Below are 21,602 nucleotides of genomic sequence, written 5' to 3'. Positions count from 1 at the left end.
TTCTTTTGATTTAGTAGTCAATGCCAGCTTAACAGAAAGGGATTTCAGATTTTGCCTTAGACTAGATTATTGGAGAATATCAACTACAAAACCACAAATGATGAAAATGTCTTATTGCTGGACCATATAAATACCCTGTGGGTTATGAGGTGAGAATTTCAGAAGAGGGCAGCAATATTATAAAAGCTATAATGGGAATCTTCATAAGGGCCTATTTATAAAAGTTAATACATACAAAGTTTCCAGAATTAGAGTTAAGTTAAAATGAAAAGACTAGTGAGTTGTATATAATGACATGTAAAATAAAATCTTAATTTATTAAAATGTAATAAAACACTACTAGCAAAAGTTCTCAGAAGGGACATAAAATTTTGTCCTCTATTCACAGAAAGGTAAAGACTCTTGGGACATGTTTGATGAGAAATTAACTTTATATATTTAGTCTCTATTTATAACATAAAAGACATTATTATGTTATTAATAAGAAGTTTGGAACATCTAAAACTATATATTTTATAGACAAATCTTCACCCTATTTTAAAGATGGGAGATTTGAAAACTATAAAGAAGATAGCTAAGACTTTTTCTGAAGTACCTCTTGTAGACTTTCTATAACAGGTTCTATACAGAAAAAAAAGAGTTCCATGAACAAATAAGTCTGTGAAACAATGTACACTACATATATCTCTCAAAGATTTAAAATACATATTAATCTATTTCTGGAATCAAAAAACATACTTAACTTTTTTAACCAAGCATTTTTCAAAATGTTCTCAGAAGACTTTAGAAAGCCCTGAGCTAGATAGACAAGGCATGGAAAAATATATCCAAAAAAGTAATGATTTTTGCATTCTTATGATTGTCAAAGCTGCTTAATTGGAACCTCTTCGTTAACTCTTGATAAACTATATGTGTGTTGTTGCTTTTTAAGGCAAATAAAATGTACTCACTGTTGCAGCACTTCCTTCCCTTCTGAATGGAGCTCTCAGCCAATGACAGGCCACTAAGGGAGGTTTTCAAGCCAAGGTGTAAAACTCTTTCCAGTAATTTCCAAGTTTAATGGAACTGTAAGTTCTGTAACATCAGAGTGTTTCTCACAAGGAGACAGGCCAACTCCACTCTTTTCCTAGAGGTGTGATAGTGAAGCCTACTGCACATTATTCTAGAATAAATAGCATAGGTCCAATAAAGTTCGGGAAGTTAGGATCAGTAGGAAGGGTAGTCCATATACATCAAGAGATGCCACCCACTAGAGGTAAAAAGAAAATGAAGCAAAAAAACCCCACAAAAAACCAATGATGTTCAGGAAATAGAATAAAAACAGAGAGAGATAACTAATAAATAAGATGACGGAAAGTATGAATACAGAAAAGTTGTACTAAGTATAGACACACAGATGACTATGTAAGATTAAAAAGGAGAACGGACAACTGACAACTCACTATGGTATGCAATCAAATTTTAGTCCTTCACCAACAAGGTTCATAATCCCCGACTTTAGGAAAGGGAATGTGCACTGTGGGACCTGAAAGGAAGTAAAATCTATCATGCAATAAGCAACGTTATTTTTCTGCTTTTTCGGGTGCAGATGGAAGAGGCTCAGAAATTCACTAGAAACTAATACAGAGTTGTTTTTTGTTTTTTTAATTTAAGAAGGCTGCCTCTTCAGATTTATACAAATCTTTAAAATATACTCACATGAGTGTCTATTCAATATAAGATTAACTTCGAAGATTAACTTCATTGGGAACAAAGAAATAAAACAAAAATATTCTTCAGATTCATTTGTTTTACTACTTTATTTCATGTGCAATGAGTATATTAGCAAGTCTATGCATATATATGCAAAGGAATGGTAAAATCCAGTGCAGTTTGAAATTATAGCTTTAAAAGTCCTGGTAAGTAAAGTAAATGAAAAAACAAAGTTTACACTTAGAAGAGAACAAACTCTGGGTCTGTTGAATCAAGATGTCAAAGGGAAAAATAAGTTCACCTAACAATCCAGCCCCCTTTGGCTACAGATCTCACCCATGATGCCTCCTTAAAACTACTTTGAAAGAAAAATCAAAATCATATAATATTCAGTATAATCTAAAGCATCATGAATTTACTTCTTAATTAATCAACACCATAATTCAGGAGTCCATACTTTAGGCTGCCATTAGTAAAGGGGAAGCTTAGAAGATAAAAGTTAGCATAATAGCTCTGGTATTATTCTTGTATAAAAAAAAGTGCTGTGAATTTTTCATACAGTTTTGCTAACGTGATCTTAATATTAATATTTAATTAATTTAAGACAAATTGTTTTTATGAAAACTGTAATTGAAGTTAGAAACAAATCTGAGTGACCATTAAAATAACTTTAAAAGAAAGAAAGCACATCTGAGGTAGTTATTTCATTTTGGGAGTTAAGTCATCTTCAGAAAAAAGGAACATGAAATAATAATCTTAATCTGCACTTTAATTGCTCAATAAAGGGAAACTCAGATTATCCAGAAACCTTTTAAAAATATTCTTATATACAGTTCCTTTGAATAGATTATAATATATTAAGTTATCAGGTACCAAAATTCAAGTAATACTTTTGTACAGGTCCTAAAATAGCATATTATTCTCTTACTGTTAACTGAAATGGTAAAATAAAATGTCTCTATTAAATAATGTAGTCAGCTCAAAACTAGATTTCTAGATTTTGATAATAATCTGTTAGTTTTAGTTATCACAAACTGAATTTGGGCTTAGGAGGTAGATATGAAGAGTATTTAAGCAGACACATCTATGTATATGGCATGCATTTAGGAACAAATAATTTTTCCCTCCATGTCAGCAGCTTTCATATCTCCTTTTGTATAAAATTCTTTTTGTGTAATTCACAATCTCCTGTGGGAATGTGAAAATCCTCTGTGTGATTCATAACCTCCTGTGGGAATTGTTAAAATGCTTTGTGTAATTTATAACCTCCTGTGGGAATTGTGAAAGTCTGGGTAATAAATGAAGAAATAAACAAACCACATCAAATACAACCAAATTTATTAAAACAAAGTTTAAAGATATTGCATGAAAGCCCCCAAATTCCACTGTCCATAATTTGAAAATTATGTTTTAAATGGGGCTAAACTAGCTGTATAGTTTCATTCTAATTTATTTTGTGTTTATAATGCAAAAGAAAATCAGCAGTGTCCATATGGCCATCCTTGAAAGAAAAGTTTCCCAAAATATGTGTGGTAGAAGAAAATGTATTTCAGTGACCTTAATTTATTTTTTTATTTCAGAGAGAGAAAGGGAGAGAGAGAAATATCAATGATGAGACAGTATTATTGATCAGCTGACTCCTGCACACCTCACACTGGGGATGAAGCCTGCAACCCAGGCATGTGCCCAGATTGGGAATCTAAATGCGACCTCCTGGTCGCCACTCAACCACTGAGCCAGCTGGGCTCAAATTGTTTTTAATGCAGAAATTTAAATATGGTAAATTATATCCACTAATTAATTTAAGAATTTATCATCTAGAATGAAAAACTTTCTGAAATAGGTACTTGTACTTTTTACTGGATATTAATTGACAGAACTTCATTGTCACATAATTGTAATTTTCCTATGAAGTTAATGGTTTCTATAACAATTGTCTTCTTTTTAATATCTATTATGATCTTTTGATATCAAATACAAACTAGATAAAGCATAATTATGTCGTTAAAATTACTTATATGACCTTGTTCTAATACATTTAGGATTCATTTTAACTCATTAATTTCTGTATTACAACTCTCCATCTCCTTCCTCAGTAAATAGGTTAGGATTTTTTTTGGTTCTACATTTCTTTTTAATATTTTTACTAGTGGTAGAATAATTTATGGATTTTTATGAATATCTGAATTTGAAAAGGTAACTTCCAAATGTGCTTCCTAGGATGTCATTATAAAATAAATTTTGTACAAAGTTACTTCAAAAGTAAAACTTGAGATTGTCAGTTCTTTTCTTAAAGTATGCTAAAACTGAAATATATATTATAATTATTTTTAAAAATCCAAAACCTCCTATAGACAAGTTTAATTTTTTAAATAGATAAAACAAACTTTTTAAGTAGACAAAATTCATTAAATAACAGTTTCTACTTTCTCATAAATTTTATCTTTAAACTAAGGTGGAATAAATAAGGACCTAAACATTATTTAAATGAAAACTTCAGTAAACAAGATTTTCACCATTTGTACTTTGTTTTAAAGTCTCAAAAAATATAAATAAAGACTCTCATGAGATGCTTACTTGTAAGTCTGCTTTACATAACCAGACCTGGGACTTCTTACTTTGTACAGTGGGCAGGAATTTTGTGTTTTGCCTATAAATATGTATCCCTGACCTAGACTAGTGCTTGGCACCTAACAGATGTGCAATGAATATTTGTGGCATAAATGAATACCTTACAGAAAACAGTTAAGATAGAATAATCATCTAAAAGACAGTAACAATCATCTACACTTTCCAGAACTCCTATCCATATTGTGCATGCTAAGGTATTAGAACCATTACCTATACAATATTTTTTCTAGTTAAAACAACAGCCAAACAATGATAATTTCCTGATACCAAGAAGCAAATATTATAAACTTTTAAAAAGAAAGTTTAGAAACTAGTATGTTCTAAAAACATTTTTTGGATATGTCTCAATGGAACTCAAGTCATAAATATACTTGGAGAATCAGGACTTGACAATGTTTTTTCAGGTTTAGAAAAGCAATTCAGAAGCAACAACACCGTAAAACACAAAAGATTTGTCTGAGCAGCAGCACCAGGGTATTTTCAGTAATTCCAAATTGCCTGTGGCATCTTTTTACTGGTTTTCTGGTATTAGCTTTAGAGTTAAAAGGAACCAATTTGGAGGGGACGGCAGGGAAGATAAATAGGAGGTTTTCTTTGCCCCTACTGTTTTCTCATACAATGGTCATAAGTATAAAATAATACAGAATATGGTTTTCTCCCTATATATTTTTCCAGATAAAATGAGACTCCTAGTGTTTCAACTACTTTAATAAAATAAGGAAAATCCTACAATGTTTAAAGACCTCTGAAAAACAATTTAGAGCATTTATTCAGTTAAGAATGAGCTGTGAATCTCACATTACTTATGATAATTAGAGAGTTCACTATAACAAAGATACTAAATTTAAGAATTTTTTTTGATACCTAAAAGAACCAGGTGAAATCTAGGTAGAATTAAAAAAATTAAAAACGACTTACCAAAAGGTTTAGTAAATAATTTTAGAGGAAATAAAGTATTCAATCATAATCAGAACATAAATTTTTGCCAACTAAAATATAATCACTGAGTATGTTCTGGAAATAAAAGGGTGTATCCAGATGGAAAGGGAAAACAGACATTTGGTCTACAGACAGAATTAAGGCAAATAATTCCTAAACTTCATGAGAAAAATATTAACACTTAGATTTAAACTACTAACTAGATTTTTACTTTTATTTTCCGTACAAGGGACTATTAACTTAGTCATTGAGTCTCTTAATATTTCATGCTTTTTATTTAATGATTTATCCGTATACCTTTAAGAGACAATACAGGCAACTGATTTCTATAGAGGCTTTTGGCTTATGTACAGGCTTTCTGAGTTGTTTTTCCTGCAAACTATAAAAAAAATCTTCAATCCATAATCATTGCTACATTTAGGAAAACAGGTTTTCCAAAATCTTCTGCAAATAGCAAACATAATCCTTAATAAAAGATACATCATTTCACAATTAAAAATTGTAATGCACGTATATAGTGCAAGAGTTAAAAAATAAAAAATTACACAATCCATAGTGTGAGTGAATATTTGTGCTAAGGCTTCTAACATCTTCGCTGTACCTTTACAGCCCTTTAATTTTTCTAATATGACTTACCAATTAGAGTTACCTTGTTATTGGCATAGTGTATGTTTTGCTTTTGATTAACTTAAAACTTGTTACAATTTCCCAGTTACAAAAAGAAAAAGTGCTCACACACCCCAACATTAATACTCTCAGAGTCTAAGAGAATTCTACACTAACTCTACATTAAACATATTGACAACCACATAACTTTTTCTTAGGGGCTTTTAATGTATTTTTTAAAATGGAGATGAATGAAGATATGTTAAGCTGGTGACTTCTATATATCAAGAATAAGATGCTTCTACAACTAAGTCATTATTCATGCAGATAAAGAAGAAAGGATATCTTATCTTCAATGATGTTCATGATCCAAAAATATTTGTTATATTAATTTTTGCAAAATCATAAAACATCAACAATCACTTGATTATTGGTAAGTACGAGAAAAGAAACACCAGAATCTCCAAAAGATTTAGTGAGTCTATCCTGCTTCTTTCTGAAAAAACATTCCAAACATCTTATAAGAAAGATTTTAAGTTGAAAGCAGAAAAAGAACAGGTGAAAAAAATAGCACAACGTATATATGAGTATTCATAAAGGGGTAGGAAGAATATGAACGCATTGCTGTTCAAAACAGAATCACTACATGGGCTGAGACATCTGGTAAAGTTATTGTCCAGCTAAGTTTACATAACTCTAAAATCAATGATAAAGCAATGAGGACTATTGGGGGTGAGGGGAGGAAAAGCCACTGACTGTGGAAAGAAAATGATCACTTCAGTACCAAACACCTTTGAATGGAAGAGCTACAATGAGGAAAGACAAATGTACTCATCACTTATGGCCACCCTGAAACAGAAGAAGGAAGTAGAGAAGAAATGAAGGAAGAAAATTAAATTTCTCTTTAGGGAGAAAAAGATAAAATTAATCTCTTATTAAATCTCTAAAAAAGAAAAAGAAAACTAATGTGAAAATTCTATTTTAACCTCTGACTGTAATGGCTAAACACATTTGGGAGTATATGATAAACAGCAAACTGGGACTCAACTCCTAGAATACATATTCAATAAATAATTACTTTTACCATAAAAACTAGATGAAGATGTATTAATAGAAAAAAGAAATAAAAATAGCCATCATATGAGAATCAACAGGGCAAAAATTTAAGTACAACAAATTTCTCCAAGAAAAGAAAGACATAAATTAGATATTGATAGTATTTCAGTTTTTTAGGAAAAAAGTGGCTAAATTTCAGAAAAAGAGAAGAAAATAATCAAGCATATGAATCATTACTAATATTACACTGTAAAATATATAATGATAAATTACCTAGAAAATAGTTTTTCTGTAATAAAAATGTAAAGAATCAAGATCCATGGCCCAAAACATGATTACGGCTACAAGGTTTTTTTTTTGTTGTTTTATTTATCTTTTTGGGGGGACAGGGAGCATGACTGAGGTTGTGTCAGAAAAATGTAAAAAAAAGACCAAAACTAAAATCAGTTCATGAGAAAACAACATGTGCTTCAATGATGATGACTACTGTCTAGAGCAGCGGTTCTCAACCTGTGGGTTGAGACCCCTTTGGGGGTCGAACGACCCTTTCACAGGGGTCGCCTAAGACCATCGGAAAACACATATATAATTACATATTGTTTTTGTGATTAATCACTATGCTTTAATTATGTTCAATTTGTAACAATGAAAATACATCCTGCATATCAGATATTTATATTACGATTCATAATAGTAGCAAAATTACAGTTATGAAGTAGCAATGAAAATAATTTTATGGTTGGGGGTCACTACAACATGAGGAACTGTATTAAAGGGTCGCGGCATTAGGAAGGTTGAAAACCACTGGTCTAGAGGATATAATTTGCTAGTATGTTTTGATATTTTAGGGAAATAGCAACAAATTAGGCTTCTAAAGATAAGTTTATTAACAGCTACCCACAAATTGGAGAAAAGAAATAAAATTTATGAAGTTATCAAACTAGTTTTAATATGTCTTGTCCTCCTGTTTTTGCCTAAATGTAGTTGAGATTCTATGTACATAAAGTCACATAAATCCTGACTAAAATGGACTCCATGAGGCCAGCACATTCTAAATTACATCATTAAACTTATCACATAGCTTTGACATAACATTTAGAAACAAAAGTAATCAAATAATTATTAAACAGATATTTATAGTTATTCTGTACATATACATACATAAACATATGTGTAGTAATTGCAGTGTGAACTCATATATACTTTAAAGTATTTTTCTTAATTTTACATGTAACTAAAATAATAAAGAATATACATGTATCCAACAGAAATTTAAATTTGATAACTGCTGGACATAATTTAGTCAAATTTAAAGTAACAAAATATGCATAAAAAACTAATTTCACATATACACATTGTTAGTAAACAAAAATAAGGGCACCTATTTTTAAAGAATAATATAACAAAGCATTATACAAAAAAAGTAATTGCAATGCTTTCATTTTTATTATAGTTCAGTGTAATTATTAAATTAAAATCGTTCTTTAGGGATGGCCAGTTTTAAGCAAACTCAAAATATTTTTCCACTGGAAAATTTTGTATGACTATAACTAATCTTTCAAAGCTATGTATTTTCTTCAAATTAGCTTCTGCTTGTGTACAGAATTTGGATCACATACCCATGCCTCTGTTTGAATGGGCCTGATGTTGCTTAGTAGCACCTCTTCATAGTTTCCGTAATCAATGAATTTAACAACTGCTGTCATACCTGAAGAATGGAGAGCTTCAACTTCTGCTCGGTAAAACTGAGGAGACAAAAAGGAGTTTTAAATATGACAATCAACACTGTCTACAAAGGGCAATATTAGATGGAAATCTGAATAATCGAAGTGCTAGAATGCATAATTTCTTTGAAAGCTCAATCTTCTTTTAATTAATATTTTGAGATAAACTGACATAGTTTCAGATGCACAACACAGTGATTTGACATATGTGTATGTAGAAAATGATCACCACAATAATTTTTTTTAAAATATATTTTTTATTGATTTTTTACAGAGAGGAAGGGAGAGAGATAGAGAGTTAGAAACATCGATGAGAGAGAAACATCGATCAGCTGCCTCCTGCACATCTCCTACTGGGGATGTGCCCGCAACCCAGGTATATGCCCTCGACCGGAATCGAACCTGGGACCTTTCAGTCTGCAGGCCGACACTCTATCCACTGAGCCAAACCGGTTTTGGCCACCACAATAATTTTAATGTTCATCGCCAGTTATAAAAAATTTTTTCTTTTTGATGAAAACTTTTAAGATTTATTCTCTTAGGAACTTTCAAATATGCCATATTTTAAAGAAAATAATTGTTAAGAGAATAATGTATTTAATAAATAAAACTTACCTTTGAATAATCATAAATTGGCTAAAAAAGATAAATTATCTCATCCATATGAGTTCTGACATAACACTAAACAGTAGTAATATTTCAGGACAGAGCTTGATGGTCAGGAGAGAATATTCTCATGCCAGTGGGTATATAAAGAACGAGTGTTATGTTTTGTTGTCAGCCATTGAAGTCCTTTGACTAATATTAGTAAGATATTTTTTATATATTAATCAGAATATATAACTACTAGAGGCCCTCTCGCAGTCCGGGAGCCCTCAGGGGATGTTTGACTGATGGCTTAAGCTGGCAGTCAGACATCCTTAGAGCTGCCACAGAGGCGGGAGAGGCTTCCACCATCACGGCTGCACTCGCCAGCCATGAGCCTGGCTTCTGGCTGAGTGGCGCTCCCCCTGTAGGAGTGCACTGACCACCAGGGGACAGTTCGTGCATTGAGTGTCTGCCCCCTGGTGGTCAGTGTGTGTCACAGCCACTGGTCATTCCGCCGCCATTTGGTCAATTTGCATATTAGCTTTTTATTATATAGGATGGGGCAACTTAAAAAAACAGAAACATATGACAAAATAAATACAAAGAAAAAGGCTCATTGCTGCTGACATCACAGGCAGCTGAGGGGAAGTAGGGATGTCAGGTAAGGAGTAAGCACATAATTCATATCCAGGCTTTACGGGATTTGAGACACTGCAAGACTAGACACCTTTATTTTATCAGTTTACTCAGTTTTACTTGGCTCTGGGAACTAATGCTCATTAACAACCTCACAAGGAACTAATTTACATAACAAGTACAATTTTAAAATTTTCTCTTATGGTAACTAGGAGTAGGTCACTAATTGGTCAACCCATTCAGGACCTAAATTATAGGTCAGAATGTTGCTTAGTGAACATGAAAAACTACTTTCTCTTAAGGAATAATTTCTTTAAACTAGGTTAGTTGGAGACTCTACTATAACACTGTCTATTCTTAACAGTATCTCTTAATAGGCTCACCAGAATCAGAAATGCTAAAGGCAACAGAAATTCTTATTTTTCATATCCTTCTAAAATATGACTTACCAGGAAACAATCTATTTTTCTGAGTAACTAGTATACTTCATACTACAAAGGTTATAAAGTTAATCCATGGTGCTTCCTTCCCAGGTCTGGATGCTAAGAAATTTAGAGACATCATGTGGGGATTTTCCAAATCTTGGAGTTCTGATATACATTTACATCTCTCCATCCCTCCTTTATACCTTTAGCCTCATACTTCTGTGTTCTGTGAATTATTGTGAGTATTTCTGGACCTATGCTTCAATTGTAAGCTTCTCAGGTAATTAGGTAAGTTCAACAAACAATGAGTTACAATATAGCCTAGGAAAACAAATAAGTTGACATCTTTTTAGAACTTAACACTTTCATAAAGACAACTTGTATAAAAAAATGACTTCTATATAATGTAGAAAGCACTGTAATAAAGGTTTAGTGATATGGCATTTGATAAAGCTAAGGAGTTTGGGAAGAGCTTCCTGGGCAGATGACAATTAATATAGTGTTTAAGGCAGAAGAGGGTTTAGCCAAGTAAAGAACTGAGAAGGGTGTTTCTTTCAGGGAATGTTACAGACAAAACATGAAGATGAGTGCAGAAAACTACAAAGAGTTTAAAATTAATTATGGCATGATGTGAGAAAAAGGGTAAACCAATAGGAAATTAGACAGGGCAGAAGGTAAGAGCTAACTGACTGAGGCTCTACATGCATATTAGAATTTGTATTTATTTTATGGGTAAAAGATTTAAACTAGGAAGAATGGTATGTTCTAAGCCCAGAAGCACAGTGGTGGCCATTTCAATGACAAGTGTAAGAGGAATAAAGTTTAAGGCACCCTAGCTGGTTTGGCTCAGTGAGTAGAGCATCAGCCTGTGGAGTGAAGGGTCTCGAGTTCGATTCCGGTCAAGGGCACATGCACAGGTTGCAGGCTCGATCCCCAGTAGGGGGCGTGCAGGAAGCAGCCAATCAATGATTCTCTCTCATCATTGATGTTTCTATCTCTCTCTCCCTCTTCCTCTCTGAGATCAATAAAAATATATTAACAAGAAAAAGTTTAAGGCAAGGAGACCAGTTTGGAGGTGGTTCGGGTATTCCAGTTGAGAGGTCAAAAAGCGCTGAACTAGCTATGACAGTTTAGAGGAAGAATTGTCCCAGATTCTAAAATCCTTCAAAGCAAATAAAACTTGAGAGATGGCAAGATATTGGGAGTAATTTTTTAAATGATTATACTAATTGAGCAATCAGCTCCAAAACATCATTGTAATGCAATTAAGACAATGATTTCTTTTTTTTTAAATATATTTTATTGATTTTTTACAGAGAGGAAGGGAGAGAGATAGAGAGTTAGAAATATCGATGAGAGAGAAACATCTATCAGCTGCCTCCTGCACATCTCCCACTGGGGATGTGCACGCAACCAAGGTACATGCCCTTGACCGGAATCGAACCTGGGACCTTTCAGTCCGCAGGCCGACGCTCTATCCACTGAGCCAAACCAGTTTCGGCGACAATGATTTCTTAAAAGCTAAGTGTTTTTCTTAAATCTTCACCTTGGTCTCTGGCTAGAAAATTAGAAAGTTGCCTATTCTTGACAAGACATTTAAAAGCTATCTCGCCCAGCCTATGTGGCTCAGTGGTTGAGTGTCGACCTATGAACCAGAGGTCATGGTTCAATTCCCAGTCAGGACATATTCCTGGCTGTAGGCTCAATCCCCAGTAGAGGGTGTGCAGGAGTCAGCCCATCAGTGATTCTCTCTCATCACTGATGTTTCTACCTCTCTCACCTTCCTTTCTGAAATCAATAAAAACATATTTTTTAAAAAATTAAAAGCTATCTCTTAAATTAGGTGGTTTCAAAATATAACTAATCTCATCTCTTTCAGAGGATAAATAGTTTATCTCATTTGTTTAATTGTAAAATCTATATAGAGCCCACGTCCCTCACTCTAAACTGAAAGGATATATCCAATTAAAATCAAAGTAGTCACTTTAAAAGATCATCCAATAATTCTAAGAATACTCTAAAAGTTCAAAACAATTGGGAATTGTTAGGTGCTGTCTTTCAGAAGGTGGTATTTGAAGTCATACGGGTAATAACACAACCAGAACTATCTGCTCTATCCCAAGTACCTGACACTTAGCAGCCATTCAATTATGGTTTGTTGAATACTCAATATTTGCTAAAGAACTTGCCTGCTAAGTCCAACATCTCAATAGCTGTAGGTCTTTTTACTTTTCTCTGTTGCTTTGTTTCTGGTTTATCACATTCTCTCCCCTTTCTCTTTCTTTCCTTCTCTCTCTCTCTCATGATTTTTTATAGGATGCCAGGCATTGCAGGTAAAATATTCAAAAGATTCTAGGAAATGTATATTCCCACCCCACCCCCCCCAAAAAAGAGGATCAGATTTTCTTTTGGCAGGCAGACAGCGTGCAAGCAGACATCCTTGATTCTATAAAGCAAGCATGTGAAACTCGAGGCCCACGGGCCGCATGTGGCCCACAACGAATATTTTTGCGGCCCAGCCAATATAACAGTATGTAAGAAACATTTTAATAAAAATTTTGTACCTCAATTTTTACAATATCCTGTTATACATAATTATTAATAACAAACTACAATGTTCGCTAATGACTGATTACTATAATCGTGTTGCATTCATTCCCTTACACGCCTTATGTGCAGGCGCAGCATTTCTCTCCACTAATACCAGCAGCGAATATTTTAGCAGCCAATTGCCACATCATTAGTCTTGGACTGACTTGTTTGGTGTGCTCAACAGGAAATATTCTGCTTTCGGATAACAAGAAAAATAGGTTTATTTGAATTATGCTTATTAATTTGTGCAGTTATTCAGTGTCTGGTAAGTTAATGTTCAAGAAAAAAATATTAATTTTTATTAAATTTTCTATTATTTTATGTTAATGATTACTCATTTATTTCAGCCCTTTGTATTCAGCATGTCTCTATCAAAATAAACCTATGTTTCTATGAAAATTGAAGCTTTTGGTTTTTTGCAGCCCACATAAACATAAACCTTGTTATTTGACCATGTTAGCCTTTGAGTTTGACATGCTTGCTGTAAAGGGCTGGTTTTAGGCTTTGTCATGGCTTGTTTGTAGTAGTTTTTTACTTACTACTAGGGCATGATCCTTGTGAGGTTTTAGCCTTTCGAATCTTATCTGACTTGAACTCCAATCACTTACCTCCTCTGCTTGTAGAAATGACCAACAACCCCACACTGTCCAATACAGAAAGAAACATTTTTCCATCTTCATCTTAACAGAAGCACCTGACACAAGGTCTACTCTAAGGTAGACACTAAGCTCTACAAACCAACACTGATTTCTAACTACTTCACCTTTTCTTGCCCCTGCATAAGGGAGAAGCAGGTAAACATTAAGTAATCCCTCATTAACCAAATCAAATAGTTCCTGTATTTTGGAAAGGGAGTGGTCTGAGTTGAAAGAGTAATAGTCTGAATAGTACTTGCTTTCCAAGCCTTCCCAATAGCCAGGAAGTAGCCATGTAAAATGAGCTCGTCTGGTGATATTTCTGGGAAGGCTTTTGCTTTTTCAGAAACACACACACACACACACACACACACACACACACACAGACACACACACACAAAACAAAACAAGACAAAAACAAAAACAAAAACATAGCTAGTGCTGTCTCATCCCCTCCTTTTGGCCTTGAATAAAAACTTGGCAGTAGAGATGCTGCTTCTAGATGAGTATCATCCCACATGCAAACAACAACTATGCCACCTGGTTATACCATCCTATACTCTCCTTGCTGGTATCATCAGGTAACACCTAACGCCTCATCACTCATTGAACACCACGGGACCTGGTTCCCTATAGCATCTTTTCTTTCTTTATGTGTGTGTGTGTGTGTGTTTTAGTGAGAGAGGAAGGGAGAGGGAGAGAGAAACATTGATCCAAGAGAGAAACAATGGTTGCTTGCCTCCTGTATGCAACCTGACTGGGGATCAAACTCACAACCTGGTATGTGCCCTGACTGGGAATCGAATTGGTGACCTTTAGGTGCACTCAACCAACTGAGCCACACTGGTCAGGGCTACAGCATCTTTTTAAAGGATCCATCCACATTTCCTAGCCTGAATTTGAGTTCCTTGAAATCTTCAGTTAACTTTACTTGCACCACTTCTTTTAGTCACACATACACTCTCATGGGCACATCCGTACTTTATCAACTGAAAGTACTCTACCTATGAAATATTTACTTCAAATATTTTTTTTGACCTGATTCTCACATCTATGCATGTCCCTGTCACTATAAATCCCTTACCTCAGTTTTAATTACCTTACTGATAGCACCAGTCCTCTAACCACTCTACTTTTTTCCTATATAAGTGCCCCATTCAAAATTAACTAACTAACAGAGTCAACAAATGATTATTAAATTCCTACACTGTGGGAAGAGCAGGGCTACAGAAAAAAACTAGACAAAACCCTGCCTTTAAGGAACTTAAAATTATGATAGGGAGAGCTATCAATCCAGTAACAACAACAAAATGAGTTACAAATTCTGGTAACTTAAAGAAAGTGAATAAGGCACCGATTGAGAAAGACAAGAATGTGGGAGAAGGGATCAGGTTAAAGAAGTCTTCCTTTAGGAAGTGTTGTTTGAGCCCAGCCCTCAAGGATAAGAAGAGTAGTTGGTAGAAAATGTTGGGCAGAAGGCAAACATGTGCAAAGGCCCTTTTCTCAGAGGGTCCTTCTGTCCTCCTCATCTTCCTGTTCTGGCTGTGTGGTCTTCTCCCTCTCAGTCAGGCTCTTTTATCTGATCCACTGTATTCCTTCTTGACCTCATCTTCTATATTTCCCTTCTCCTTTCTCCCCAATTTCCCTCTTTTCTTTTTAGCCAGCATGTAATATAGAACAAAAGAATGTTTAATTTATTGGTTTAATAATTATTATATTACTTATTATCAGCTAAATAATTAACTATTTTCTTAATTTTTTTTTTAAATGTAGTCTGTGCAAATTTTCTTTAAGTTAGATGAAATCTGCAGAATTTAACCCTGGGCCACTCAAATGATTTTCCTCCTTGTGAATTAGTATAATCTCACTAGAAAGAAAAGCAAACATTAACAGTTCAGTTGATGGCAAGTGAAATCATTTCTCAACTTTACTTAATCATTTTTACAATACTATTCTAATATACAAGCTAAAATAAAATCTAATCTAACCAAATCTATGGGACTCATTCTCCCTAATCATTCATAAAAAAACCCCAATAAATATAATAAATATTTTATTTACCCTGTTATAAATTATATATCTATAAATCTGTTCAAAGAAGTACAGTTTCACTAAAATGTTACACTTAGTAATATTAGTACATAGTAGCATTATAGCATGCATACCTTATTGTCTTCCCAATAAAGTGCAAAACATTCATCTCCAGGTTTCCACAGTTTTGCATACTCCATAGGAACAGATGGTTCCAGTACTTTTTCTGGTTTAATTGGCCCAGATCTTCTTTTGGGACCACTACTGTAAAATACTTTATCATCATAGGGTGTGGCTGTGGTGGGTCCTGTTGGCTTAATAGGTCCTACGCGCCTTCCCTTCAGTGGCATTTCTGTCTCTCCATTTGGAACACCAATGAAACTATTAGTTCTGACAGGATTCTGGTAATCAGTATTTATAGGAAAATGTTTTTCAATTTTTACACCACTGAAAGCTTCATTATTTATTGTTCGTGGTTTCCTGTCATAAAAATGATCAGGATTTGCTGTTTGGTTTTCTCTTTTCCCACGTTTTTGATTATTATAATCTATGGATTCTTGAGGAAGTGGATTTTCTTTTGCCTCTGCATAGGCTGGACCTCTTCCTGATCTGTTTTGCATAGAGTTATCTCTTTTTCTAAAAGCACCATCATTGTGCTGAGAACCTAAATGGTATGAGGTGTCTTTAGTCCTATCATATCTAGAATAGGGTCTATCACATCTGATTCTCTCTTCAGCCCATCCTTCAGATCCTGAAGAAGTACTTGGTCTTTCAGTACCTCTATTTCTAGGCAATCCACTGCCTTCTAAAATTGATTTCGAATTTTGGGTGTCTCTTTGAAAACGAGGGGGTTTTTCATTTCTTGGCTGTCTGGTATCATTCCGAGGAAGATATCTTGTTTGATTACTGTCTTTTATTCCATTTTGCTCAGTATTCAACAATCTGTGTTGCCCTTGATGAAACTGCTGCGGTTGTGATTTAGGCTCTGAAAAGTAAATCATATGCACATTAAAATGATGATTCTGAATTAACACTTATTTTAAAATGCCTAAAAATTATAATAATACAAAATTATCAAACTCTATTTTAACATCTTTCACTATCTTCCCACTGATTATCTTCATCCCTCTCTGCTTCCTTAGTCCTGTATTTCTAATGTACAGTGTCCTGAGTCAGTCATATTAGTGAAGTAAAGCAATAATATGTATGAAACATGAAAACAATGGTGGAAAATTTAAAAACAATTCATCTTTGTCATTGAATGTTTGCATTCTTATAAAATAGTTAGTTATATATGCAATTCTGGTAATTCATTTCCCAAGACATTAATGAAATAGAACTGTAAACTGCTAACTCAGAAGATGCTTTAAAACTGCACAAGTACAACCCTTGTTCAACTTCTTTCTGAATCCCACTCCAATTTAGATAAGTATGCCTATTACTGTCAGTTAAACTCTAGCCTTCGCAAAAATGTCATTTCTCAAAATCTTTCTGGATTTGGAATTGCTAAGTTTTTGGAGTACAAAATAAATACCCCATTATAGAAAAGAGTTAATAATTTTCTTGACCTATCAAAGTAATTAAAAGCAAATCCTACTTGGAAATACAGAAATTTGTCAATATGATTAAGCACAATAGTTCAAATAATATCCAGCTAGATACCAAAAGAAATACCACGGTAAATACATATTCATAGATAATGTAATGACTGTTTTTCACACGGTGATTTTTATTTTATTTCAATTTGTACCATGTCATTTACTAGTACACGTTCTTCCTCCGTTGTTTCACACAACATGTCTATAACATTATTACCAAACACACTAATTGGTCTTTGGTATACATGTCTTGCTTCTCTTGTCATACCCCATAACCAATATGTAGGTCAAGATTATTCTTATATTTCCCCAGGGTCACAGTACTTCTCAACAGGCCTTCTATTGACATTTTGGGTGAGATTGTTTCCTGCACTGCAAGAAAATCAACCTCTTTGACCTCCATGAACTAAATGCCAAAGCACTCTCTCCCAGCATTCCCAGTGTCTCCATACATTCCAAACACCCACTAGAGGTAAAAACAAAACAAAACAAACAGATAAAATGTTTAAATCAACAGGAAGAAAGAGAAGATCTTTAAAAGTTCCTGAGTGACAAAAAAAGCCATAGACTAAAGATCAAGACTCAAAAGGGCAAAAAAAAAACAAAAAACCTTTTCAACAGAACCACTGGAAGCTAGAAGCCAATCTAACAAGTTGTAATGTCTTTGAAAAGAAAGGAAAACTATTTTCTAAGTACAATTCTACATCCAGCCAAACCACCCATTAATTGTGACAAAGAATTAAGACTTTTCAAATAAGCAAGGTAGCAAATACTAGCCAAGACCATTTGCCAGAGACATTTGAAAAAAATTACTTTTTTCAAGATCTGCCTTATAAATATAACACAAATATCTTGTTTTTAACAGTTGTAGTCAATATTAAGTTTTTCTTTAGAGACAAGAAAAATGGTCATCTTTAGTTCCTGCTGGCATTATTTATTTTCCAGGAATAAAGATTCAGGGAAGAAAGAATAGTAGTGAATATAAGCAGTACACCAATAAGCATTTTCAGCAGAAAGCAGATATTGGCATTTGTTCCAGTCATTATTAGAGAATAAGCACAGCAGTTGCCTCTTTCTATCTGCAGTGTATTAGGTATCTGCACTTGCACTTTATCATCAAATAGTCCCCACAGTAATCTTGAGATACAAATGTTATGGGGTTTTATGTAATAAAGAGAAGTAAAGTCCCTTGTATGGTGAATTGAAGAAAATTTTCAGCTTCCAAAAGAAGTCAGAGATGAAAATATTTTATTTGCTGTTGTTAGACTTAAACAGATATTTGAGAAGGAGCATTTTAGAGTGGCTGTGTTTAGGGATCAATGTGTCTTATTACTCCAGTTAGGGCCACTGATACCTCTGATGGTCAGAAAGTACAAATATATTAGCTCATCACAGGAGTTGCTACCCATCCTGAACTAGAGATGGGGTTCTGGATAACCATATATACAAAATGAAGGCCTCAACTAGGCTTGGTAGGGGTAGGAGAATTTGTTTTCAGTTTTTCTAGAAGGAAAAAAAAGATTTCCCAATCTATTTAATTGACAATATATATTAGATTACAGAATAAAATAAGTGATGTTACTAATAATAAGCATACTTCAATTCCAATAATGTGCTGAGATAATACAGTGAGAGAAGAATCTACAAAGAAAATTACTTTTTAAAATAATCCTCACTTGAGGATATTTCCCCCTACCCCCCATTGCTTTTCAGAGATAGTAGATGCGGGGAGGGGGGGGAGACAGGCGGGGGAGAGAGCAAGAAAGAGAGAAACATCAATGAGAAAGAGACACATTGACTGCTTGCCTCCTGCTTGCGCCCAGATTGGGGGATGGGTAGAGCAAACCTGAAACCCAGGTACGTGCCCTAGACCTGGAATGGAACCTGAGACCCTTCAGTACGCAGGCTGACATTCCAAACAATAAGCCACACTGGCCAAGGCAAGAAAACTACTTTTTAAAATAAAAATTAAAAAGAAATAAATACAATGACGAAGAGGATAAGCTTTTAAAAGAACACAGTTTTCACATATATCCAATTCATTTCAAAATAAAATAACAATAAGCCAAGAAAAGAAAGTTCTTACATGCTTCATGGTTCTCAGATTTCCTTTTGTCTTAGGTAGTTGAGTAATGAAGTCAGATATAAAGTAAATATTTTGAAAACGAGCTAATCTATTAAAAAATAACAGAATATGTACAATTACTAAACTGTGGAAAAGGTAATTTTAGGTAAATTAAGAAATAAATCCCAAATCAAATAGAAAGCTCCTCAATTCTCCAGTCAAAATCTAATTGCTCTCTGCCACCCTTCCTGAGGAGGTATAATGATTCCAAAACTAAAAATACTAATCAGCACCACAGGCCAGGTACACAATCACTCTAATAAAAATATACCCAGATATTTTTCTGTATAAACAACAGAATAAAATGAATCAATGTGTGTGTGTTTTTAATGACCTGAAGGGAAAGATGAAAAAGAAGTATAACCAGAAACTGGTAACATTTAATAGTAAATAGTAGAAAAAAGAAAAAGGAAGATTAGCAAAAATGATGGAAAAATTTCATCACAAAATAACTAAACCTGTGAAAACATCTAAAAAATCACAGTGATTAACTAATAAAGAATTTTAAAAAAATAAATAAATAAAAATAAAAAATCAAAAAAAAAATCACAGTGATGAAAGCTCACATGAAAAAACTGGTCAAGAATGCTGTATGAGTTTAATTTGACCAGTGATAAAATGTTCCTGTTACACCAGATCATGAATTTCAAAATGTTTACAAGATAATTGGTTACAATATTTTGCATCACCATGATTTGAAATATAGGAATCAAGAGTGAATTTATTAATTGCCATGAATTCTTTAGGGTTTTATATGAATTCTTCTTGGCAAAATATTCATTTTCCAGTCAGTTGTACCTGCACTTTACAGTAGAAAAAGGTACATTTTGTTTCTTCATTTTTTTTTAGGAAAGAATTTCAAAATGTTTACAAGATAATTGGTTACAATATTTTGCATCACCATGATTTGAAATATAGGAATCAAGAGTGAATTTATTAATTGCCATGAATTCTTTAGGGTTTTATATGAATTCTTCTTGGCAAAATATTCATTTTCCAGTCAGTTGTACCTGCACTTTACAGTAGAAAAAGGTACATTTTGTTTCTTCATTTTTTTTTGAGAAACGTACCTGAAAAAGTGACTTAATATTTATTAAGATTTTATTATTGCCTGACTCCACATTAAAGGTCTTTTGCCTACATTATTTTATGTAATTCTCATATCCACCCAGCAGGGCCATGTTAATATCCTTATTTTACTAGTGAAGAAACAAAGCAAAGCTAGCAGCTTGGAAATGTTAAAGCCAGAATTTAAACCCAAATCTAACTGAAGCTAAAGCCCACGCTTTTTCCACCAGGCCAAGCTGCCTGCCCAGAGAAACAAAACAGAATGTAACCAACAGCATGCTGGCTACAGCTTTATCAGCTACATCTGTTCATTTCTGGGAGATGCAGAAATCACAAAAACTCTTTAACAATCCCCAATGGACTGAAAAAATAAAGTTGTGTACTAGGATTGCCAGAATACTGACCTAAAGTTAATAATCTTTCTATTAAAGCAGAAAAAACAAAAACCCCTATTAACAGTTGGACTGCTACTTAGAAGCTCACCAACTGGCACTTACAGGTAGCATAATGTGCAGGATGCAGCCGCTAGAAAGGCACTGAATAGCTACATCACAGCTCTGCCAACTAGTAGTTCTGTAACTCCAGGCAAGTTATTTAACTTTTCTGAGCCTCCCCTTTAAGATAGGGATAACAGTAGCACCCATCTCAGAGGATTACCTATGTACTTAGAACCCTATCTGGCTTTAATAAGGACATAATAAATTTAGCTGTCATTGTTATTATGATCATCTATAACAATAAAAGCATAATATGCTAATTAGACTGGATGTTCTTCCAGACAACTTTCCAGATGAAGCTGCGGTGGTGGGGGCCGAGGCAGCCCCCGTGGCAGCGGGGGCCGAGCCCCTTGCACGAATTTCGTGCATCGGGCCTCTAGTTAGTATTATAATTATGCAAATAAACATAATGAATTACATCAAGAAAAAAACAATTCTTAGATGATAAGGTGCTTCCCTATTTACACATCTTCACCACCAACAATCTCAACTTTAGTTAGTATCTTTAGCTTCCTTGCTTTAGTTTTTTGTTTGTTTTTGTTTCTTCTTGTTGAAATCAGGGTAGAAAGAATGATTTAGTAAAAACTTGTTTGTTGCCAAATTATCATTTTGGTTGTCTGTTTGGGTTTGTGACTATGTATTAAGTAGATCCTCTACACCTCTCAATCTCTAGTGGAGGACAGTGTTAAAGGCTGTTTCTGACTAACTGGATCAGGCAAAGACTCAAAGCCTCTAGAGATGCCTCTGTCTATAGCAGCC

At 33.9% G+C, this 21,602-nt stretch overlaps 1 protein-coding gene across 3 annotated transcripts in view; it reads right to left on the bottom strand.

Moving 5' to 3' along the window:
• TDRD3 (tudor domain containing 3) overlaps positions 1 to 21,602 on the bottom strand; it is a 136,944-nt gene that overhangs the window by 33,908 nt on the left and 81,434 nt on the right. For all 3 annotated transcript variants that reach the window (XM_014544922.1, XM_014544921.1, XM_005872676.2), the window contains exons 11-12: positions 15,690 to 16,540; positions 8,544 to 8,669 (exon numbers count right to left, since the gene is read on the bottom strand). In XM_014544922.1, the coding sequence (XP_014400408.1) occupies positions 8,544 to 8,669; positions 15,690 to 16,540 (977 nt within the window). The remainder of the gene's footprint in view (positions 1 to 8,543; positions 8,670 to 15,689; positions 16,541 to 21,602) is intronic.

The sequence above is a fragment of the Myotis brandtii genome, unplaced genomic scaffold (assembly GCF_000412655.1).
Source record: "Myotis brandtii unplaced genomic scaffold, ASM41265v1 scaffold388, whole genome shotgun sequence".
Lineage (NCBI taxonomy): Eukaryota > Metazoa > Chordata > Mammalia > Chiroptera > Vespertilionidae > Myotis > Myotis brandtii.
This window is presented reverse-complemented; position numbering and strand designations above follow the sequence as displayed.